The sequence below is a fragment of the Pezoporus occidentalis genome, unplaced genomic scaffold (assembly GCF_034315485.1).
Source record: "Pezoporus occidentalis ecotype Australia unplaced genomic scaffold, CSIRO_AGI_Poc_V1 ctg175, whole genome shotgun sequence".
Lineage (NCBI taxonomy): Eukaryota > Metazoa > Chordata > Aves > Psittaciformes > Psittacidae > Pezoporus > Pezoporus occidentalis.
In genome coordinates, this window is record NW_026913586.1 from 1,529,915 (window position 1) to 1,555,723 (window position 25,809).

At 38.3% G+C, this 25,809-nt stretch overlaps 1 protein-coding gene across 10 annotated transcripts in view; it reads right to left on the bottom strand.

Moving 5' to 3' along the window:
- Positions 1 to 25,809, bottom strand: part of MAP4K3 (mitogen-activated protein kinase kinase kinase kinase 3) — an 80,613-nt gene that overhangs the window by 9,151 nt on the left and 45,653 nt on the right. For 6 of the 10 annotated variants that reach the window (XM_062614394.1, XM_062614390.1, XM_062614391.1 and 3 more), the window contains 14 exons: positions 23,589 to 23,647; positions 22,365 to 22,403; positions 22,030 to 22,083; positions 18,358 to 18,400; positions 17,399 to 17,561; positions 16,289 to 16,398; positions 14,527 to 14,568; positions 11,578 to 11,662; positions 10,364 to 10,443; positions 7,578 to 7,638; positions 7,374 to 7,491; positions 5,125 to 5,183; positions 2,736 to 2,839; positions 1,866 to 2,037 (listed from right to left, as the gene is read on the bottom strand). In XM_062614394.1, the coding sequence (XP_062470378.1) occupies positions 1,866 to 2,037; positions 2,736 to 2,839; positions 5,125 to 5,183; positions 7,374 to 7,491; positions 7,578 to 7,638; positions 10,364 to 10,443; positions 11,578 to 11,662; positions 14,527 to 14,568; positions 16,289 to 16,398; positions 17,399 to 17,561; positions 18,358 to 18,400; positions 22,030 to 22,083; positions 22,365 to 22,403; positions 23,589 to 23,647 (1,189 nt within the window). The remainder of the gene's footprint in view (positions 1 to 1,865; positions 2,038 to 2,735; positions 2,840 to 5,124; positions 5,184 to 7,373; positions 7,492 to 7,577; positions 7,639 to 10,363; positions 10,444 to 11,577; positions 11,663 to 14,526; positions 14,569 to 16,288; positions 16,399 to 17,398; positions 17,562 to 18,357; positions 18,401 to 22,029; positions 22,084 to 22,364; positions 22,404 to 23,588; positions 23,648 to 25,809) is intronic. The other 4 variants (XM_062614392.1, XM_062614388.1, XM_062614387.1 and 1 more) reach the window with 3 other exon arrangements.

Consider the following 25,809-nt stretch of genomic DNA (forward strand, 5'->3'; position numbering starts at 1 on the left):
TGAGAAGCAAAAAAGCTTCTCGAGGATGATGGCAGACACATGCTTCTTGAGATGGTCACTCCATCTCTTTTTTGCTGTTTGTCTTGGAAGGCATTTATTTATGATTTTGACCAATTTCTAATGCACGGTCTTAACCAAAGGCGGATACAGCCATGATGAAAGCATGCAACAGAAGGACTGGAGGACACACATCTGTGCAACCACATTATGTGATGCGGAAACATGCACTGTACTTGCTGAAGCTACCAGAAGGATGGCACAGGAGAAACCCCCTGCACTAGAGTCTTTGCCAGCTTATTTTTTTTTTTTTTAGCATCTTTAGAAGACGTTTACAGAAAAATATCAAACGCCAAACAATGAACACTACTGTAGAAACTGTGTGATGGGCACTGTTTGTTACCATACAGTACACCCTTGCCTCATTTAAAAAAACGCTGAAAAATCCGTTTCATTGCATTATCCATCTCTTGCCAGCAGGGGACAGGAATAAGCCAATACAACATGAGGTTTTAAATTGGAGTCAAACAAATAGCAGAAAATAACAACATAGAAACAACACAAGAACACACAAATGACCCAAGGAAGCTAAGGAAGTGTACCTTTTGGGAAGACACAGTGCAATGTTAAATTTTCTACATTAAAACAAAAGGAACCATGAAGGAATTATTATTCATAGAATCATAGAACTGGATGGTTTGGAAAGGACTTTAAGATCATCTAGTCCCAAACCCCCTGCAATGGACAGGGACACCTCCACAGTGCAGATAATACTGAGAGAAGAATGACAACAGGACATCATGGGTGAAAATTTCTCTTCAGTTTTCTACTTTTATGAACTCTAACCAAGCCACACAGTTACATGAACAGATGTGTAAGTTTGAAAGTAAAATGCACTTTCAAGTAGTTAATTGTACTCTGAAGTGCATTAATCAGCCATCCATTGATCACATTGGTTTCTGTAACTGTTCTTTAAAGTGTGTCAAAATCTGACGCACTTTTCAGCAGTGAGAAAGTCAGCAGGCATCTTTGTAGTGGAAACTGTTCTTCTTAGTGAACTGCATGGTACACCATCAGCCAGGTAAGTATATGCCAGCACAGGACTAAGTATAAATTCATCATGGATCAACAAGGGCTCTATGTCTGGTAATAACAAAGCTATTTACTGCTTCTAAACATGGAAGCTATGACTGGGGTCAGCTCACTACTGCTTCTAGGTTTGGGGGGGGGGGCTTGCAACTCTTAAAAATTAATCCTTAGAACACTTCTTTCTTAAGACTATTTATACTGTTGCTCACATGGTGGCCTTCTCACTCATGGTGCCCAGACCAGTGACAGACAGATACCTGGCTTCCTGCTACCAGTGGTCCTAATCTCTTTCCACAAACATGGGGAGAATAGAAATATGCTCTCTCTCAGCAAGAAGCTGATAACCTCATTTCTAATCACACTGGCTTATTGCAGAAGAGGCAAACTACACCTACAGAGATGATGAAAGAAACTGTTCAGAGTGCAATTCTATTAAAATCTATTAAATAAACTGACACCATGCTGCCAGGGTAGAGAACAGAACAGCACAGTGGGCAATAGTCAAGTACACTCTGATTTATGGGAATGCAAAAAACCCCACAGCTCCATACTCTGCTATACTCAAAAACCTCAAGAAATCAAATCAGTTCAACAACTAGAAACATCCAAAAAAGTGCATGTGCAAGCAAGTACAAACAGATTTAAAGAGAACTTACAATGATCACTTAGCCTCAATGATTTAACCATTAGTTTTCTCATAGGAAACTACCTTTTTAGTGCTTCAGCTGTAACAGAAGAGCAACGAGCATTTCTGAATGCAATTATAACAGTGTACAAACCTGTTTCTGTAAACCATGAAGAGGTAGAGTTTGGGTTGACAGTCTCAAACTTCACCACCTGGTTGAAGTCTCTTCCTCTACTGACACCAACACAAACTAAAGGGAATTCCTGCTCAGGGACTACCAGCATTTCAAACAATCTCAGTGGACAAGGTACAGGAAAATCTATGTGCTAGATTAAGAAACAAAAATAGGCATTAGAAACAAAACAAGTTTAGTCTGAGTCACTATTAGGTATTTAAACTGTATGGTAAATTTTATGCCATACATTTTAGAACATTAAGTTTACCTCTTCAGATAACAGTAACTGATAGATACAAAAAGCCTGAGTTAACAAGGTTAGAGTCTTCATGCCAATTCAGTTAAAATAAAATACGATGTGTGTCCTGTGCAGCTGCACACAGATGACACAAGTGCTATACCCACCATTGCTTTCCCTGGCTATGCAGTCTCTAAGTTGGCTGCCAGGCTGATCAAGTTATAGTGGCTGCGTCCCTACATGAGTTCTGGGCACCTCCAGTGTCACAAAGCATAAAATAAACAGCCACCTTCTCTCTGGTATGGGAGCAAGCCGGATGTTAACCCATGCTATCACTTCACTCGGCCATGTATCAGCCTATCAGCCAGTTTTTTACTGTGCAACTAAAACACAATGCTCATGAAGAGAAGGGTTTTCTTTTTTAACTGAAGTGCACCACAAAACCAAGAAAATTCCTATAAGTATTCTGAGTCAGTTAATACATATTATTTAAATAGTTATTTTCAAAGAAATTTAAAAGAAACCAAGAGAAAAGTGTATTAACTCAAGAAATGGTCATTCAAGATAAATAGAACTGAACATAAGAATATTTCACCTTATTCTAATATTACCTTGATTAACATAAATTTTTGCATTGGTTCAACCCATTCTAACAAAACAATGCTAGACTGTAGTGCTCCACAAAGGTACTTGTGGCCCGTGTACGGATTCCTCACTGCCAAAAAAGGAGAGGTAGAACACATTAGCGTACAATACAAGCAAATAAACAATTTCCAACCAAATTACAGTCCATAAATTTATTTTTAAGTCACCACCACCACTCTAATCTTTTATATAAGGAAGCTTCTGAAAAATCAACATCCACACTATGAAAATAGTGACAGCAAGCATGCTGGAGCATGGTCTGCCCTTCCACCAGTCATGAGCAGCTAATAGCCTGAATGTATATTTGAGGTATCTTGCTCTACCGTGTTGTTTTGCTTAAACTACTCCAGATCATCATGAGAAGCTGTTAAAGAACAGCTGTTTTGACAATTAATCCAGCAGGAACTGAACTATTGCTATCACTTGATAACTGCTCAGCTGCCTTTCAAGCACTGTCACAGTGAGTATGAAATCCAGGAGCTCTGTATTTGTCATAGATTAGCAGGAAATCTGTTTGGTTTTTTTTAAGTGACATCATCTATTTCCACTCAACTCCTGCTCTTCTACTGTTTGTAAGAGCTCAATTAAAAATGGGAAGAGTACGATAACATTGCAAAATTGGGTGCTGTGAAATCCAAAATTTCACAACTTTAATTCTACAGTATTGACAAAATTTCACCAGCTTATCAAGACAAACAGGTGTTACTTCACACTTTGTACAACTACATCTAAAGACCAGATTTTAAAGGACATCAGGCAATGAACACCACAGTTCACATAATGAGCTTCTACAATCCAGTACTATCTACGTAAGTAAAATATGCTTATGCTACCCTACTGCCAAGAAAATCCACTAGCAATCCCTTGGCACCTTACACATCAAAGTTTAATTTCATTAATCCAAGTCCTCACTCAACATCTGTCAGACCAAGTGCAAACGGCAGCAAATAATGCCTGGTGTGACCCTTGGTATGGCTGAACTCAGCAGCAGAAAACACAAAACATGCAATTACCAACACCTGTAAGGTGGAGAAACGAGACCAGAAGTTCTTGTTTGTTTCTGCCTCCTGTGGCACTGCTGCTTCCCCCAGGCCAAAGGGGTACTTATGCTGCCAGCAGGAATGCTGCAGCTCAGGCTGTGGGTAATAAGTACAGCAGGAGAGGGGAATCTGTTATTTCTCCCCTTGGACCTGCCATCTGCAGACATCCCTGTTACTACTTACTCCTATCATAGGAGGAGGATTCCAGGCTTGTTAGGCTAACCTATCCCTGCATGCCAAGACAGCAGTCCCCCTCTTGTGATGCAAAGTCCCATGGCACTCTTACTCAATTCTGTGCCTGTTAGTACAGAAACCATAAGACTGAAGAGGAGCACACCACTAGGATTCTCATTTCATAAACAGAGACCTAAAATCATATGGACTTCTAAATTAATTTTCATGTCAGAAAGCAGCATTCCTACCTACTCTGATCCTGCTCCACCCCTTCAGGTGTTCCCTCCAGCATCCATTACAGCTCAATTAGATGCCTCAATTAGGGCAAGCCCTGAACATACACAGTACATACTGTTAATACCCTATCACGCCCTAGAGCATCTGCATACCAGAAAAAGTCAAGTTTTAACAGGTGAGCTGGACAAAGAAGAGATAACATCATATGTTTTAGCAATACTGGGGAGATTTTTGTCAGGATAGGTGACAGATGCTCACCACTGAGCCTCTGAATCTCCTGTGTAATACAAATCCTCACACCAAACATTTGACTACAGAACACCAGGTGAAACATTCCCAGGGACAAGAGCTTGACCCCAGGAGTTACCTTTCCTGGTTCTTTTTAATATTACTTTATTTATTTTAATCTACCTGCTCCCACCACCCTTTTTAAAGCATGCCTTAACACAGTGCTTTGAACACACTTTAAAGGCTTCAGAGACAACACAAGTCCTCAAAGAACTGAAAATACTCCTTGCTTTTTATCATCCAATACTGATAGCTGGAACTTGTGCTAGATGTCAGGCTACTTAAGCCTAGGCTACTTAAGCCTGATGGCAACCTCTTTAAGTCACTCCAGCCATGGAGATTAGGTTCTTCCCAAGAGCTGGTTTAAACTGGACATGCATTCTCCTTCTTTGAGGTTTGTAAGAATTGTCCTCCAAAATAAAAAGCAAATTGGGAAAGCTTTCCACTGCTTAAACTCAGGGACTAACCTGAACGAGTTCACTGCCTGCAAATGTATCTTTTCATAATAATGACAAAAGTTATCTTCTCCTATCACTTCCTAAACCTGACTCAGTGACTTTAATACTGCCATCATCTATACTGCTTCTTGGCATTTATTCTGCAGATCTTTACTTACCAACACAACATTTCTGACACCATTTAGTATCCGGAATTTTTGTAGATACGGCAAACTTCCTACAAGATACAAAGACAGAATTATTGGTCAACTTAACTGAATGAATTTGCTTTTTAGTGAGCTGTTGGTGAGAAAAGTTTATCTGCTCCCCAGAAAAATTATGTATGTGTGTATTTCTTCTCAAAATGTCATGCCTAGAACATACATGGTGATCCCTCTGTTAGCACTGAGATGTTGCTCAGTTATGCAACATTATAAATGCAGTGAAAAGTCAGGAATGGAGAGCAATAGATACCTCAATACCTTCAAATGTCATTTACCACTATTTAATTATATGTATTTATACACATGCCTGGGATATCCACAGGTACTCACACAATCATTCTTCTTTGTAATGCTGTAACTTACTACATCTTGTGCTGGATACTACATTGACAACACAAAGGCCTCTCTTGTCCCAAGGACATAATTGTAATTCGAAGACAAGACATGTGGACCCAAAGGGTATGGCAAATGATACCGTACCAGAGAGCTTGCTTGGACTGACAGGCAAATATTGCAGTCAAAACCATTTCAGCACCTTTCAAATGTCCAGAAGTGACCGATAATGCAGGACTGAGCAGCATGAAAGCTGAGTACTGGCCACAGATTTTGCTCGGAAGAAGCCATGGAAGGTTTGAAAGAAACTGTTCAAGGACACTCAAGGGAAAGAAGCTGGAATGTAGACTTACCAGAGACATTTTCTGCTGCTGTTTGCCTACCAAGTTATCATAAATTCAGCTTAGACCATGTTGCAGATGAATATACAAACCTCACAAATGACTTTGAATTCTATTTTGTTTTGCTTTTTCTCTATAGAAAACTTTGCTTTTAACATTTCTACGTTGATATAATAATGCTCTTCTCCATGCTTCAAATGCACTTCTGTCAGGCTAAATCTTACTACCCTGACGCCTTACAGCAAGGGATAAAACAGAAAAATGGATTATCTAAATGAATCTCTCCTGTGTTTGAAGGACTGCCTTGGCACTCACACATTCAGGTTATGCTGCATTTTTCTAGGGAAGCGACATGACTGGACAAGAAATTTTCTGAGCCCTCTGCAGCTTAGGTGACGTGTCATTCCAGGCTGAATGTAGACTGAAGGTCTCCCTCACACGATCCTTAATGATAATTACAGTTATTAGTCCACTGCTGATGCAGTCCTCACACCAAAGTTAGTTTGGAATAGAGAGGAGCAGAACAATGGCACAGACACACAGAAGACAACGATTCAAGGCACAAATTACCTCTTAGTTAATTAGCATTTAGCCTCTAGGAATAACACAATTTTCAGAGGAGTGCTGCACCATTATGTTGGCAGATGACTGAACAAGAAGCCTTTCCTGAACCCAAGAATTAAATGTTAATAGGCTGTTAATAGAACCAAAGATGGCAAAAAATTATGTCTCCTATAATACAATTTCCTAACAGAAAGTCTATTATACAAGAACCAATGATTCCATACATATTTTAAGAATCAAAGGCATCTCTGCAAACTAGATTAGTGTTACTATCTATTCCTCTTGGATTTGAATGGTCTCTTTAAGGCTTGGTTTGTCAGCCAGCGTTGTGTCCCTGAGATTTTGTATGCACTTGTTAGTAAATACGGCTGGAGGGACTGCATGCACAATGTGCTGTAGGCATCTGGGATGAAAAGGATCTTCTACACTGGCCTGTGAAAAATGACTAGGCAATGAAGAATGTCAAATCTGCACTCCAGTTCTATTCTTTCCAGCCTACAAAATAATCCATGAGACTATTCCCTCTGCAGTAAGTGATTATCCATCCTCAATTTTTACTTTTACTTTAAGTAGAATGGAAAGATAGGGCCCACAGTAACTAATGTAAGGTCACCATTTCTACTTGCCCGAAATGTAAAAAGAACAATACTGACCCTAGATCTTGTTTAGCATGAAGAACAACCAGGTTTTACCATACTAGACTATACCTGAAAAGAGCTATGCCCTCAAACAAGAGGCTTCATGACAAAAAGCTAAGACGTACCAAACCACATTTATCTAACAGGAGTATATTCATATCCTGATTCATGTAAGTTTAGAGGTCTACCCACTGACTAATGCCCATAGGAGTTATCCATGACAAACTGTGAATAGAGCTCCATGTTATTTGATATTCCTCGAGTTTCACAAGCATATTCTGAACTCCCAAATTAAGATATTCTGATACATCTGATGACATGTATTTACCTTGGAAGTATTCTGTCAGGAAGTTTATGTGCTGGGATAGCAACAGGTAACTTCTGCATTTGCCTTGCATAATCAAAGAGTCCTGGTAGATTATGGGAATAGAGCTGAGAAGCTTTACCTGTTAGTTAGAAAACAAAACCACACTTCAAATACAAAACCAAATGTTTACCACCACTAACAGTTGGAGATAGCACAGTAACTTACCAGATATTGATAACAAGCAATTGTTCATGACATACAACCACGTACACCTTCGAGGAAATAGCTGATAAAGGAAAGGAAAAACGAAGAAAGAAAAGAATTCAATCTGATATACACAAAATGTGGACACATTAAGTTGATTGATTAATATCTGCATAGACGACAGGACAAAACTAATATTGATTTGCTTTTTGTAGCAGAAATTAGCTTAAGCCAAGTAATGTTTACCTGGATTCCAGAGTTAATTCAGAGTAAATCTTAGGCACACACACTATATTTAACATACACATTAACATTTAGACAATTAGCATGTTTTATATTCATGTCTTCAAGAATACTATAATTAGCCCATGAGACATCATTATAAAAATCAATCCTTTTAAAAATTTCAAAACTACCAAACTTTCTCCTTCAAAGGAGAAGACCTTAACAATAGTAAACTTCAATAAACAAAGCACAGCCCTTCTAAAGCCTGCAATAGTCCAAATCTCTTGAAACAAGTAAAACTGGCACTTGAAGCGACTCTCCATCCACATATGATAATATACTTCATTTAAGCGATCAAGGAGTGTAAAAATGTTCAAGGTAGAATTGTTGTCATACCCCAGGATTACTAGAAAGATAGTGTTGAACTGACAAGGTATTTTTAAAACAAAAAAGAAATGTAAAAAAAAAAAATTAAAAAAATACAAAAAATAGTACTTTCTTTCCCCCATCTCGCGTAACTTCTGGAGTTTGTTGCCCCAAGAGGTGATGGAGATGGAAAGTATCAACAGTGTAAACAAGGGATTAGACATACTCATGTCCAACAGGTCCATAAATGGACACAAGAAGCAAATAGCCAGAATCCTCCAACATCCCCAATTCCATGACAGTAGTTGAGTCTGAGAAGAACAGACAGTGGACAGTGGTCATTGTCATGGTCACTTCACACTCCCACTTCAGGAAATAGACCACTGGGCCAGACAGACCACTCATCTCCTTTGCCCTTCGAAAAACAAGCAAAATCTCCTACCAAACAAACAAACAAAAAACCAAAAAAAAAAAAACCCAAAACAAAGCACTCACTGCTGGTTTATTAGAAAGATCTGAGGAGATCTTGTAAATTAACTGAAAGATTTTTCTGCCAAAGAGCAAGAGATTCATCTTGAAGCTGTGCTAAATCCTGGAAACATCAGTTATTTCTGCTTTGTCCATTAGTGAAGTGGAATGCAGTGAAAAATAACCAAGGATACTACTTCTGCTTTTACACTGAATTACATCAGCCTATAGAGCAAACAATGAAGTGAAACAGAACTTCAAAATGCTATTAAAGCCCTATTGCCTGTTATCATAAATAAAGATGCAATAAGAGAGTGCATTTGTATTCCTGAAGTCTCCCCGTAACCTAAACATACTGTAAGAAAAACCTACAGTAATCATCTACCATCCTGGCTTTATCCAAATTTAATGTGCAAGTTTGATTGACCTTCTCTAGCTGCATAACCATATTGTGACTTAGCAGGTCTGGATCCAAAGATTAGAGAACAGCAGCAATACTTCAGATTTGCAGGTTGATTGACCTGTCACCCATTCCTCCTGTTCCACATATGACTGACTGTTTTTACAAGCACCTCTTCTCATCATTCAGTGCTCTAGTGTTCATTAAAACATGTCCCTAAAAGCTCCCTAGGCAATGGACTACAGAACATGGTGCTTGGAGAAAACAAGGATGGACACGAGAGCATGAGTTTTGTTACACTTATTCTCCTTGCCAATTAAAAACAACTCCACCCCACCCCCAAAAAAGCCAAACCCAAACCAAATCCCCCCCCCCCAAAAAAAAAAAAAAAAACAAACCCAGAACAACCAACACTTTCCTTTGTCTACCTGACCTACAAGAATTATTGTATTAGTGGTATTTCTCAGGATAGGTTTTACAACCATAGTGAAGCAGCAGAGAGGTACCTGAGCTAAGTTTAAACTAGGTAACTCAAGCACCAGTATGATTATGGGTTACATGGAGCTCAGTGCAAGCTAGCTAGGCCTTCTTCTCAACACAACAGACATCTACTACGTCTGGACCCTGGAAGATTAACAAACACCAGTGCCTCCAGCTTACAGTGTGAAGGCTGTCCTTGCAAATTCCTCCATCTTGATGGCAGATGCATAGCTCCCTAAGTTAGGGAGAAGGCAGGAAAGAAAACAAGTCTCAGAGATTAACAGAAGAGCTGGAGAAGACACCATACAGAAAAGCCTGCAATTGGCATTTCCCCCTCCCCAGTATCCCCTCAAAAACACCTCCCGTTTATAAGATTCTGCAAAGATTTGGATTCAGTAAGCTGAGTCTTGTCAGCAAAGCTGCTTTTAAGACAAAAAAAAATGGAATCTAGTGTATAAAGGATCTCCTTGCTCCCCTGGAGCTGACACACAAAGTTTGCTCCAAATATTCTATCTTGTATCACAGCTTTCAAAAAAAAAATAGAAAAAAAAATAGAAACTTTCATCAAAGATATACCAGGAAAATTCCATACTATTTTAATAGATTATTTAGCTGCAGGACAACGCACTCTGATGAAGGTCAACACATTGATATATGCAGATCTCCTACTTAAACACGGTTCAGCCGACACAAAACTTAAATGCGATTTAAAGGTATCCTCAGTAGTAAGCATTTAAGATAAATCTCAGTGTGGCTAGTGCCTATGTAACTGTAAAGACAATTTTTACAAGGATTATAGAACATAAATCTGAGTGGCTAAAAAAATAAGATGTATTTTTTTCCCCAAAATATTAAACCAGAAATACACCTGCTCCATTGATGTTTCATGAAGTTCATTGAGGTTCAGTGTGTAAATACCTTCTTCTGCACCAAATATCAAGTACTGATCTGCAAATACAAACAAAAAGAAAATCTAGGAATTCTGACTTAATGAAGGTATGTTTTACAAGAGCATGCAGCTCTTTAGCAAGAGAAGACTTAATTATACACATTGAAACAAACCAACCTATAATAGTTATGGTGTTTGAAAGCTTGAAAAACAAGTATTGCTAAGGAACCTTAGCTTTGTGGATGGGGTTGTTTTAAGACATTAGGAAAGATGAGGCTTTTTATGATTTTGTTATCAGAATAAAAACCAGCAGTGATACAACATAAGCAAGAACTCATGTGAATAGTTTCCTCATATATATAGATCATTCTATTTGAACATTTCCATATATTTTGTGACATATTTATGGCCTTCTTTTGGAGTACTTCGAAAAGCAGTATTGGAATGTTTTCTCAGTATTTTGGGGGTGCCTCACTTCTTGAACATAATTAATACCCTGGATTGCATTTAGGCATGTGAACAAGACAGACATCTTGTATTGAGATGTCAAATGCAAAACATTTGACTTCCATAATTTCATTGTCTGATAAAATCTAAGTGTTTTCTTGCTTACTGGCTCAGCAGCATGTCTATGCAACCTATAATCAACAAGGAAAATTGCAGGCAACGCAAGTACAATGTTACCAATTATCCCTTTCATTAGGCTATACAATGAAACACCAAAAAGTACGCACAAAGAGATCTGCAGAAATCTGCAGACCAGACAGATTTAGGAAAGAAAAAAAGGAGAGGAAAAAAGAGAGAGAAAGAAAGAAAAAAAGTGAATGATAAAGAAATCTATCTCCACTAGGGCCTCCAGGAGTCAGTTTTTTTTCCAAAATGGATTAGGATTGGCATCTTTGGGATTAAAATGTTGAAAAGAGTCTTGACTCAAAAGTGTTTGGTTTTGTTTTTCTTTTTTACCTTTGATATGTAATTTATTCTCTTTAATCAAAGCTGAAATCTGGGCCCCACATCTTCATTAAAAAAACAAACACTGAACTGCAGAGCAGAGGCATAATTAAAGAACTACTGCTTCTATGAATAAACCTACTTTACAATATGTCTGTTTTAAAAGAAGTAAGTCTTGCTCCTCTAAGCACTCTTTAAATCCGAGGAGAGGACAAAATGAATAAATATATGTAATATATTACCTCTCGTATCTGGATTTATCCATGAAGTTGCACAATGTATTTTTAATGGACAGCCATTGAAAACCTTTGAAAAGCAAGCACCCATCTGTAGAAGTAAAAACAATTAAAAAGATACTTACAAAAACCAGAAAAGTGACATTCCCAATAGGATTCATTTTACGTAAAGTAGTAACAAAAAGTTAAAATAGTTTCATTTGACATGTGGAAAATAACCTCACACACACAAGTTGACTAAGTGATTTTAAGTGATTTTTTTCAAGTGTTTTTTTCCCTTTGTGCATAAGACCTTTCTGAACAAACATACCATAATTAGCATTTCTGAATTAACTCTTAATTTAAAAGTCTTAAACTGTATGCACTTAACTATATGCTTAATTTAAGTTGGCAAACCTGAAAAAGGTTCCTGAATTTTGTGACTTTAGAAAGTTTTGGAGAAACTTAATTCTTGACATATTTCATACATTCAAAATAAAACTCTAGGTCATGCAACAATCAAAATCTTTGTTTTAGAGTATCTATTATTTGTTTCAAGTTAATTTATTTTCTATATTGATTGCTTTCCAAAGGGAAACCTCTGGTAGATGATCTCTTTGTTCAGTATAACCCTAATAAACTCCATTTGCCTATTAAGTGTCTTGCATAATGTAATATAATCGTTCTGCCCATCTTTCTCCTAGTGAAGCACAAGCATTTTTTGTAGCACTTATAAGAATACTTAATAAATTTGCTTCAAGAAGACAGAAAAGGAAAAGCCAGGGCTTCCTTTCTTCCCCTCAAACATCAACATAACAATTACCCATCCTATTTTGCTAAGAAGAGCTGACCTACAGTACTGTTGATGAAAGAGAATGATGCAGTAGTGCACAACAATAAGTTCAGTGAAACATTATAACTTATAAAACGTTGGCCATATATAAGATGAAGCCATAGGTAAATGTTGCCATCCTGAATATAAGCAGGTATCACCTCTGTGCAAAGCTACATATCCTGCAGCTACAGAATGGCAATGTTTTCACTCTACATTAATACTTCGATAACAAATATCAATCTGTAAACTGAATTAACCAACAGCTTTCATGTTAACATTTGGACAAGTTGGGTTTTTTTTTATTAACCTGTTGTCGAATAAGAAAGTCTGTGCACACTTCAGTTACTTTTGAACACAATGTACTTTGAAGAGGAAGTTAACCCTTTAAAATGAACAGCAGCAGAAACAGGACCCTTTGCTTTGCACTTCAGACATGTCTCATTCTTGCATCACTATAATGAAACCCATGACTTTGTCTATATATGCTTAAATGAGAGAAGAATCAAATTCATTAAGGTAATCAGCAAAACTGGAAAAACAGGAAGACTCCATTACACAAAGACAATGTGGAAGACTGCCGCACTGCCAGTACCACTGCAGAAGTCTTGAGTATCAAGGCAAGGAGCTGGTACATACAGAGAGAAGTCCAGTAATCCCAACGGCCTGGGAGAAAAAACCCTTCCTTACCCAAATTTTCATTATTTGGCAACTGATGGAGACAGCAGGCAGCGTGGAAAATATAAGTGCCAAATCAATACTTAACAGAAAGGTTGGAAAGTTTGTTATACCTACGAGGTGGGGTGTGATGAGGAAAGAGGAGGAGAGGGCAGAGTTTCTAACCTGGCCATCATCAGAACCAGAGAATGGATGCACTACAAAGATGCATAAATGTGCAGAGAGCAGTCCAATACCCAATGACTCACTTGATCAGCTTCAGAAGTTTCCTTTTAGTCAGCCCCTTTTTACAGCTTCATTATATTAGCAACTCAAGTAATTTTCTGATGGCCTGTCCCTGAAGCTTGCGGGAAAAATGCAACACATATGACTATTTTGAGCTATTTATTTTGTACCCTTTTTCTCATTCCAGTCACTAAATCTATCTTACCTCCCTCTCATGATGATGATTTGGTTCTTGTCAATGCTAGGAGCCCTTCCAAGTTTCTATCATTCACTAGTTTCAAGTACACACTCCTAGGCCATGTATTTAGTTTAATATCTAGTTTATTAAAATAGGACTGACCTACAAACAATGCTAAACATACCAAGAATTCAGAGCTCTGGAACAATCCTGTGAATTTATGCAACAGTTTACAGTTCCAAGGAACAGAAGCATTACATCTACCTTAACCTGTTCTCCTTCTCTAAAATGGCTAGGAAGCAAAAAATAGTATCATCTGCACTTACACAGCCTCATAGCAATTGTATTGTCTATCTAAAGATGAGAAACTGACCTGGCTCAGAGGCAATGTAGCAAAAAGTTTTGTTGAAGATCAGATGAATTCCCCATTTGGTGCACAGCACAACTATATGAATGCATGGTCCAGCACACAGGGAAGAAAATGGCGAGGGCAGAAACAAATGGTCAAAAGGAAGTAAAGACCGGCCCTTCTGATCAGAGAGCTGGCTAAATTGATAGCTTGACTTCGCAAATGAAGCACAGTGATAAGGCCACACAGATATTACAATTAAAGCAAACTAGAATTTATGTTATGAAGGTGCACACAGATGTCTGCAATAGTTTCAAGCCCTAAGAAATGTATGAATGCTATCTTCAGAAGTTTTGAAGCCTAGAGCTGCACAGCATAAGCTTTGAGCTGTTTGTAGTACCCAAGAGGCATAAGTTCCTCAGAACAGCAAGTACCCTCAATACCGAAAGAACTTCTGTAGCATCAGTCACAAAACTCTCATTCATCACTTTTTCATTAAGAAGCTAATAAAAAACATTCCGAAGTTTACTTCTAAAGCACAAAGCCAAGCGTGACTGCTGAAATACCGTGCCTGTGGCTTAATATTTCCAAGAGATACTGGCTTTTATAATTAAAAGAAGCCCCTACAAACACTCAAAAAATGCACTCTCTCAGCTTTAGTAAGAAAACATGTCCTGCTTCCAACATGCATTTCTGTGACTCATTAATACTCACGTGTACTTTAGGTGTGGGAGGAAGGCCATTACTAATTGGTTTCTAGAAAACAGAAGTTAAAAAGTGTGTTTACACTCACATGCACACATACGCATGAAAAATGCACATTCCCATACTACAGCATAACCAAAATACAAGTCTAAAGTTTTTTTTAGAATGTTCTTAAAAGCATTTAATAATTATATTAGGAGAAAATAGAAAGCCAGTACTTACATTTACATAAAACAGATATAAACCCCTCCCTGCAGATTTTTAAGACAATAGAGTTGTGTTGTGTGTTTCTAGACTTTGATAACTGCACTAGGCACCTATTGGGACACTGCTGTGCCACATGTATGAGATATGAAAGCCATGGCAACACTCCCATTTTTAAGCATGAGGTTGGGCCACAGACCTTGCTTCCAACCAACACTTCCATATTTCTGTACGAGTTTCCTAACCACATCCTCTATTGACCACACACCACTAACTACCAGATCATTTGCCTTCACTAAAACCTCTACTACGATTCCCTAGTATCTCCTTACTGAAGGTCTGCATAGCCTATTGTGCAATGCTTTCACATTACAATGATGCCTGAAAGAATGCCATATGCAGCAATACAAAGTTTAAGCAACATTGCAGCAATTGCTCAATTGTTCGCTATTACAAGCGGGTATCAATTAGTACTAGACCCACTTTCCTATATCTGTATCAATTTCTTAGTAGAAATATGCTTCCAAAGAAATGTATTTTACAGGTTAACACAGGAAATTTCCAACACACCATTTCAAATGTGATGCTCAAATCAATTCAGGAAATCATGCTTTCCAAAGTACTTCCTTAAACCAAAACAAAAACACCCACAACGTTTCTGCTCTATTTTCTCTTCACTTCTTTCAAAAGGGTGACATTTCCAACCTCATCCTTAGAAGAAACCCCCAAAGACTACAGTTTCATGTTAAATTAAATCTGATCTAACTCCAAATGCCCCACACTCTCCTGTCTCACATTCATTCCCACATTTGCTTTTGCATCAAAGTAATAGAGTGCCACTCTGGAAGCTATTCCAGAAAGCTATGGAAAAACTCACTTGGAAGAGCAGAAAGGGATGCAGAAATATTCCCTTTCCTCTGCTCACAGACGGATCAGATTACACATGGAGTGAAACTGCTTTCTCTCCATGAGTGCAACTTCACATGACTGTATGTAGCTCAAGATGGACACTAAACAAAAGCTCCTAAACCCTGAAACCCAGAGCTCCAGAGGCCAGCAGACAACAGCTTGCATACCTGGACCCTTAATCTACGTTTCTCCATCTTTTCTTTTTCCCCTGGCATGCCTACAGCTGGGATAAGAGGAGGACTCATTTGACAGCCCCGATTTAGCTCCTTTCCCAGGGCCAGCCAAATCCTCCAGCAAGCCATCAGATGGCAGCATGTTCCTTAATTTAACCATTTGCTTAATTAAAAGTCATTGCTCAGTACAACACATTACATCTCTCTCACAGGATCCTGCTCTCACTACATCTCAAGTATGTGAATACAAGCAAGTAAATCTTACATATCCATGATGATGTTAGTTTCTAATGAAAATTAAATACTGATTCAAACTTCATTTTAAGACTATCACAGCTAGATTAGCAACTGTGCTTTGATTCAAAGTAAACAAGATGTCATCCATCCAGCATAATTTCTATGCTAAAGAGTGTGCCCACTACTTTTCATTGCACATGTAGAACAGTTGAGACTTTTAAATAAGACCCAGAAGCTTAAATACCTACCAGTATTTCCTTCTTTTCCCTCCTTGAAAAATTAGTGTCTCTAACTTCATTCTGTTGATGTGGTGATCCCTCTCGTTCACCATTTAATTGTACATAACTGACTCCATTACCTAGAAAGATTCATATTTTAAAATGTATTCTACCTTCAACTCAGAGTAGTTTAGCCTCAAAACAGTTCTGAAAGGCCGTAATTTCCACTTATGTCAGAACATGTTCCAGTACACTAATTTATGAAGCGTATACATCTCTACATGCTCATAAAATCATCTATAAAGAACATTCAATTTCAGTCCATGGCTTTTGGCAATTAACATAACTCTAACGTGGACACAGAAAGGTATGCAGTCACAGTTATGAGAAAAATTATATTTAACATATCTAAATAAAACTTGGCTAAAGCTTCAAATTATTGATCCTTTATAAATAGCCTTGAGACATTTCTTAGCACTAGAGGCTTAAGCATTACAGTCAAATCTGTAACACATCAACTCCAATACTAAATACATAGCAAGGAAGAGCTAGCAAGGTATCAAGTAAGATTCAGACATTAAGTTCGCTTAAAACAAGCCAGTTCAGAACAACTCTTAGAGCATCAGACTTTAACACACATAAAAGGAACTGCCTGAGCAAACAGCAAACACAATTCCCTGCTGTCCTACCCAACCCAGTTCATTATAAACAAATGCAAACTTTGAAAGCAAAACTATTATTGACATGTCAAACAACAACCTCAGTTGACACACAGAGCCAGAACCTGAAACCTACAAACAGGAAGACTTCTTTAACCCCTGTGAAACCACGATACTCTACATTATAAGCCTGTCATTTAGAAAAGCAATTGTGTCACCAGTGGTGTCAGTAGGAATGGTATCAGTACCTTTACTAAAAGGTACATTTGACTTTCAAGTCAAATTGAGTTCAAGCATGCTTGCTTTGCGCATCTTGGCTTTTGTGATTTTTTTTTTTTTACATGCCCCCCACAGAAAAATTACCACATTACTGTAATTTCACATATGCACACCTATGTATGCATAGGTGAGCATGTAGAAAGAAAATAATGTAAGATTATTTAAGAAATATTTGTATACTTCTTGCTGTCACTCTTATTACCTAAAACATTAGATTTCTGTGGAGGTAGCCGAGGGGGTGGTGGCCTGGGTGGAACCTGAGATGCAGATTTTGCTGGACTCTCTGATGTTGGGCATCTCTTGATTGTTCCTTGGTTATCGTTTTCAGAAGAATGAGTTTCTTGGGGGATAAAGATGGATTTAGGCTAAAAAAGACACAGTAATAATAAAAACATAATGAAAAAAAGAAAATATTCAAAGCACCCAAGCTCCTTCTCACTGACAAAAAAGTCACATGCAGTATTTGGGTCCTCAAATTTTCACAAGTAAGTTGGTAAAGCAACATGTTCTGCCATGCAAATGTTTCAAAAACAAACCAGAAGGAAACACACAGCAATAAGGAAAACCTTGTTATCAACAAAGGACAAATTAAAAATCATTATATTCAAGTCATGCATTAAATAATTACTGGCCACGTGGAAATGTCACTGTTTATGAATACAGATAACCAAACCAGACATTTAAGTAGAACCTAGGGGAGCAGACAACGATACAGCTAGAACTTTGTGTAAAGAATCACAAACAAAGGATGTACCCACAACGGGCAACATTGTTTAGAAACCTGCTGCACTAATGCTGCTTGCAAAGCCCTTCTGAGTTATGCAAAGATAGTGCAGGAGGGTAAGTAAGAAAACCTGCAATTTTTGGCTGAGGAACTAACAGCCAGACAAAAGAAATACAGTTCTTTTTATTTTCCTTCACATTAAGGTAATTTCAGTGTAAAAAAGATTCACTTACTTTTCAAGTGACAGCATGCAAAACCTAATCTGATCCAGGCATGCCCCTGAAGATCACCATTCAGACAGCAAAAGTTAGCAAGCAGATACTTTACTCAGCAGCTCCTTAGTCACGGCTCAAGTGAGAGAACTATCAATACAGTCATTTAGACACTTCTGCATTTATATATAGCGCCCTATTATCTGGCAACAAAATCCCTCTCACCTTTGGTGGTAAAGGAGGTGGCACTTTAGGTTTCATAGTAGCACTACAAAGAAAAGAAACAAAACAGGCTGTTATCCAGCGCAGCTCCTTGAGCCTTATACTGTGGTGTTCAAGATACACAATTTTATAAAAAAACAGGGTTTTATCAGTGACATATAATTAAACACCATTAACTTGCCATCAGCGCTATTATATCCAAATAACGGCACCACAAATACTTTCAAACATTTTGTTATTGCTGTGCATACCACAGATACTATCCAAAATAAAACTATCACAGATCATCCCTAGAGAGCCCAAAGCAACATGAACTGATCTGCTGAAAATGCACATACTTGCGGGGAAAAAAAGTAGGGAGATGCAGAGCAAACCTGATATTTATTCTGCTGAGAGAAGAAAAAAATCAGGGCATTGTGAGCTTTTTTAAAGGGCCATCCATAGGTATATAGGGCAAAGGGGAGTTACAAGAAAACTGATTAATATCATTCCTGACTTCATCAGAACAGCTTTACACATGAAAGCAAAATCCACCTACAATGGACAGCTATCCCACTGTCTGGGTTCAGGGGGGATGTGTGTGTGTATATATATGTATATCTTTTTCCATGAGTTTTAGAGAAATTTTGCAAAAGACAACTTTTTAAATGCAAGAACAATTCTACAGCTTGGCTTAACAGTACAAGGTATCAGCAGAAAAACAAGAAAACTGAAGCATCAGGATTATCCTTCCTCTACTGGTTCTGTGTTTTAGAACATAGAATATGCCTCATTTAAAAAAAAAATAAATTTAAAAAATCCTAAATTTCTAAATGTTGGGTTTTCAAAAACTCTTACACTGCCCTGTTTTCTAATCTTTTGGAACAAAAAATTATTTCAATTGAATACATTAGGCATACAGCTGCGAAAATTTGATATTCTTCTTGACATTCTTGCACAATATTTCCCTTATTATTAAATTATGTTCCAAAGTGTAGGGAAAACATCCAACTAGTAAGATATCTACTTGTTTACAGATCAACAACTTGTCTCCTTTGCTTAATTCTTTTCAGGAGTTTCTGTCCTGGCATCTTATCAGCGTCAGCCACTTCAGCTGTTACAGCAGTGGAAATTATCTTCTCTCCATAACATTAGGACCAAGCTTAAGTCCTCGGGTGTGTGCATCCAAGCTCCAGTTGTATTTTCTTTCATATTCTTCCCTTCATCTCTGACAGCCATCTCAGTGTTACTGGGCAGCCAAATGTGTCCAAAAAGGGAAAAAAGCCAACAATTTGGCATAAATGTAACAGATGTTTGTACAATGGAGTATGCCCTGGTTTCAACAGCAAGGTTTATGTGCAGTTTGTCACCGTTGATCATGCAGAGCACTGCCCCAATAATTTCTGCTTTCCCAGCTTCCATAACCAGGAAGTTCAAGAACCATCAGCTTTGCTGCACATGAAAGAAAAAAATACCAAAACAACAAGGATTATTAAAAGGAGAGAATTTTATGTTGTTCCCTGAAGCATGTGGATTCTCTGCTATGAATCACACAGCTTCACGCAGTGAAGAGTTATGCAGTGGCATCAGTTTGGACTGGAGGGCATACAGCAGCTTCATTGTTTTTGTTCTGGATCTGACAGATGTCACATGTGGTCTTCAACTGCAGCACCATGTCACAGAATATAAATAGAACAAAAGCCTTGCATCTTCAGTGGACTCCAGAAAAAGATATCTAAGACCAAGCTGATGAATCAATGCACTGCAACAGACATTTGGGCTTAAGCAGATACCAAGAGGAAAGGCACAGGTGCAGAATCTGTCTGATCCAAGGCTGAGGCATTGAAGGGTTGCCCCTGTGCTTACAGGAAAATGCAGTGCCCTCTCTGTAGGATAAGAGTATCTAGGATGAAATACAGAAGAAGCAAAAAACACCAGGACTTTTTGGAAGACCACTAGTGACTGTCCTTAAGGTCAGATGAATCAGAACCTCTCCACAAGCTATTGGGTTTTTTCCTTCTTAACCTGAAAGAGAAAACGCACAAAAATACCACAGTGACAGAAGCAGCTAAAGCCAATGCTGTTGAAAATTCTGATGGAGCTCTTGCAAGGAACAAGGATCTCAAAGCACTGGATAAAGAAATCAGTGCAAGCACCTGAAGACATCAAGGATCAAGAATTTCCAAGCCCTAGAACATTACTGATGTTGATGATACTGCCTGCAAACAGAGCAAGAAGGTGGGGCATGGGGAATCAAGCAAAAATGAATGGACACAGAGATGTACATCCGGAGATTAGTACGGATAGGGGAACCAAGCTGACATAATTTGGAGCAGTGCAGATAATCCAGAGCATCTTCACTGAAGGCCATCAAAGTGGAGCTGGAAGTATGGAGCTATAGGGGACTGTTACATCCTACAGTGTGGAAGCCCAAGTTATCACCACCAAGGTCTATCCAGCCTAGGAGCAAAGCAGGTTCGCAGCTTGGTCCAAATGCAGGGGAGCAAATCAATGAGTAGCATCATTGAACTCTTTCTCTCAAAAAGAAGACATGAGAGCTTTGTATTATCGATAAACTGCACCATCATGCCTGTAAAAAACTGCTTCATAATGAAATATGAAGAACTTCTTGAGGAATTAGGAAGGGAATGAAGCCTGCTAGAAACTGACTGAAAAATCATTTTTGTTTCTATAAATATACTTCTGTCAAACAGCAAACATACTTGTGTTTTGAGAAGATGATTATTAAACAATGCAAGTCTAACATACTTGTAACCTACATGATACCAGAATCAGTAGCTTTACCTTTCTTGAAGGAGGCTGTCCCTCATGCTCACTACAGTGATTAAAAACTACTGCCTTTGTTATAAAAGAACAGCAGTAAAATAACTCGAGGGAAAAAGAGTTATTTGGTTCTCTGCAGGAGACAGATGCCAGCAACAGATAACGCATGTTTTACAGGTTTCTGGTATGAAGCAACAGCTTTCAAAATTATCCATTAACAGAAAGTAAACAAGAACTCTGTCTCAACAGCATCTTTCTTTCTTTTTTGTCTTTACATCAGATTTATTTAGGAATGTAGATTTCCAAATACTGGCTGCAAATTTTTGTTTCAGCTCTCATATGTCAATCAAAATGAGCCCAATACTTATATTTAGTATAAGCACAATTAATTTAACATGTGGCTATTGATACTGCCTTTGTAGTCACGTAAACCTTGCTCAGTGGTAAGGGAGCCAGCTCTATTACAAAATCAAGCACCCACACACGCATCCTCCTAGCTGAGACAGTAGACAGAACAAACTCAATTATCTAAAGAAGACAGTTACATATGCATTTTATGTATTTTTAATGAGCTTTATTTTAATATACTAGTTATAAAGTTGACACCAGCATGGGGATCAGAGGAAGCGGCTCAATGTACACCAGGATTTTGTTCAATAATAAGAAAAGGACAGCTGTATCAAGTGAGGAACAGATTGCTTCCCCCTGATTTATCAGTTTATCAGCAGAATAAGAAAACATTCAGTGATGTCATCTAGGAACAACATTAAATGCCTATCTTAAAAAATGCTGTACAAGATGAAGTATCCTGAACTATTAGGGACAGAGCAATTCAACTTGCAAGAAACAAACATTCATCTATTCAAGAATCAGCTTTTATACATATAATTTTTACAAGAAAAAAGGACTTACTGTTTAGCATCATCATCTGCGTCATCATCATCTTCTAAATGTGCCACATGTCCCCTAAGAAAATGAACAAGGTATGATGGCTGAGTTGTACTAAAGTTACTTGGCTACTGAGAAAAATTATGAGCTCAAAGGCTGCTACCTCTTTTACAGAATTCAACTGTCTTTTAGCTTTTTATGATTATTCTTTAAAGCACAGCTGCAATCCAAACAACTAAGCCTCTTCTATATCCTCTCAGCAAGTACAGGCACAAACAAGAACTAGTTGTGACACACATAAGAAATCAACACAAAAATGACTCTGAAACACACAAGAGGAAAAAGAAAAAAAGAATTACCGCTGATGCAGTTCTTCTTCAACTGATTTTAAGAGACTCCTTCAGCATTAAATAAGAATAAGAACATAGTTTAATTGTGGCACACAAACTTAATTATCAAAAGTCAGGGCAAATGTCCCTATGATTCTATCAATAAATAGTTCAAAGCGTGATATTTCAGCTGGCTTTCAGAACTTACATCAAATATCCACACACAAATGAACATGGCTACTTTTAATGATTATGTTTTTACATAACACATTTTCATATGCATTTATTAATGTACTGCTATTAACAACAGTTCCTGCTACTGTAGAATATGGACAGTCTTAAATTGATCCCATTTAAAACAAATCCACACTATCCAAGAAAATCATAATCTTAAAAAAAAAAAAAAATCAGACTCACAAAAGGATTAAACTACTATTGGCATAAATGAATTCTTTCCTAGTTACTTTTATAACATTCTGAACTGTTCATTTCTGTGTCTTTGAAAATGCAGACAGGAAGGAATAGCAGGCAAAACACAGGGATGAAAAACAACGGGATTTTGGGAGATATTAGTATCTGTATTTTCCCCAACTAAAACACTGCATGCAAGCATCATGTTCTATGCTTAGATTTTCTACATTTTTTTAAATATGATTTAATGTAACAAAGCAAAGCTGGGCATCCTAATTCTGACATGCATAAATGTAATTAATAAGTTGGGTTGAAAAGAAAAATTACATGGAAAATTATTTCATATGATTAATAAAGCAAAATTATTAAATGTCTGAACACAAAGTTAAAGGACTTTGCTGAGGGAGGTAAGTTTTATTTTTTAAAGCATCTATAACTGAATGTTCCTAGAGCCCTACAACACAAACAAGAGCACAAAACAATGTCAAAGAGCAACACTGGTAGTTCATAGATGGGGTGAAACTGTACTCTGTGGGACCTACCATGCAGAACATTTTATTAACAAGAAGACCAAGATGAGAAATGGCTCTTAAAGGGAAGCTTACAGCACCAGAGAGACAATATGGTCAACATAGCCTCTAAAGACTAAAAAGTGCTGTAACTCTCTATCATTTGAACTACTATTATTTTAGTTATAAATCCTGATTCTGGAATTTTATCTGATATAAACAAGCTTGACATTTTACTACGCCCATTTCAGCTAATGTATTTAATACATTTGTGATTTTTGTGTTAAAATAGTCTTAAATGAATTAAAGAAAGAAAATTATATTCCTTACTCACTTATTTCCACCCAAGAAGTAGTCACACTGAGGCCCATGACCATATTCTAGCTGTAGATCCTACAAATATGAGAGAATCAATCTTTTAAGATGAACAGCATCAAATATACACCATGTCATGCTGCTGACACCCCCTCTAGCACACCTGAACTACCAAACAAGCTCATTCTTTTGGCGTTCCCATCCCTAACACCACTCTCAGGCCCATCACACTGAAGAATCTGCTCTCTGCCAGTTTGCTGCTTCTCTAATCCCTTTTAAAACTCTGACCTTAGCCCCTTCCTTGGACACACAGATCCTCTGTTCAAAGTCACTTGCAAAAAAGGAAACAAAGAAACTACATAAATAACACAACACCACCGCAGCTAAAGGTTGGGCAGAGAAGAGATTCAGAGCAGCTCTGTGGAGAAGGACCTGGGGGCGCTGGCTGATGAGAAAATGAACACGAGCCGGCTTCAGCGTGTGCTCCCAGACCAGAAAGCCAACCATGTCCTGGGCTGCATCAAAAGGAGCGTGACCAGCAGGTCGAAGGAGGTGATCCTGCCCTTCTACTCTGCTCTCATGAGACTTAACCTGGAGTATTGTGCACAGTTCTGGTGTCCTCAACATAAAAAAGACTTGGAACTGTTGGAACAAGTCCAGCAGAGGGCCACGAGGATGATCAGGGGACTGGAGCACCTCCCGTATGAAGACAGGCTGAGAAAGCTGGAGCTGTTCAGCCTGGAGAAGAGAAGGCTGCGTGGAGTCCTCATAGCAGCCTTCCAGTGTCTGAAGGGGGGCTATAGGGATGCTGGGGATGGACTCTTCATTAGGGACTGTAGTGATAGGACAAGGGGTAATGGGTTAAAACTTAAACAGGGGAAGTTTAGATTGGATATAAGGAAGAAGTTCTTTACTGTTAGGGTGGTGAGGCACTGGAATGGGTTGCCCAGGGAAGTTGTAAATGCTCCATCCCTGGCAGTGTTCAAGGCCAGGCTGGACAGAGCCTTGGGTGAGATGGTTTAGTGTGAGGTGTCCCTGCCCAGGGAAGTTGTGAATGCTCCATCCCTGGTGGTGTTCAAGGCCAGGTTGGACAGAGCCTTGGGTGAGATGGTTTAGTGTGAGGTGTCCCTGCCCATGGCAGGGCGGTTGGAACTTGATGATCTTAAGGTCCTTTCCAACTCTAACTATTCTATGATTCTAACAAAACCACACGAAAAAATTCCACGACAAACCGTGAACCAAACAGAAAGGACTTTGTGATCTACCAGATCCTGTAGAGAACTCTGCCATCCCTCATTGGCACATTGTAGTATTCATTTTAGATGTGGAGTAGTTCTGGAAGGGAGCCTGAAATGCCTTTAGCACATGGGGCCGTTAAACAAATAAGCAGAGAGGACAGTAAAAGTGGTTTTTATAGCTCTAGTTATAGGAGTATGTATTTTAAGGATAATTATATTATGCTCTCATGTATACTTTAGGATCACCTTTTGTATCAAAAATAGAAATGCAGTACCAACAGCAAAGTCAAGCACTCAAGCAATCACAGAGCATGGGCTACTTAAAGAAGTGGCAATTCAACAGACACCATACGGCATACAAATTTAATGCATTAATGGAAATATTGGGACCATACTAAAGTACCCTCAAATCTGCATCTGCCAGAAGGATACCGCTATGATTAAAGAGTATTTTTTTGTTCAGGTGGATCACAAAAGGAAAAATCTGGGCATAAATTTGCTCCCAAAATACTGAGTATATTCACAAGGAGAAATGAATTATTGAGCACCTAACTTAGTGATAATGGAGCAACACTGCTCCTTTCCAGGAAACATTTAAAATGTTTCAACATCTTCTGTTGAAGAGGCCTCTCTCAGCTGCAGCCCGCATCAAAAGTATACTGTGCTTCAGAAAAATGCCCAGATATCCAAGCTATAAGACTAATAATCTTGGGTTAGATGACAGCTACTCATGGAGCCTTTTAAAAGGGCACTTGTTAAAAACAGAGGGAAAGTCTCACACTAGATTTGCCAGTGCCCCAAGCTGACGAAGCAGAAACCACCACAGCTTTCAGTCCCAGACTAAAGGGCAACCACTTTAACACAAAGCCATGTTTATTGTTTTCTGCTCAGCAAGGAGTTCTGGTTGTTTACTGCATCCTCAATTCTGCTCTGTAAAGCTAAGTAGTAGTTTCCACATGGGTGTTTCTACCGCAGCTGTCAGTAGCATTTCATCGCTTCAGT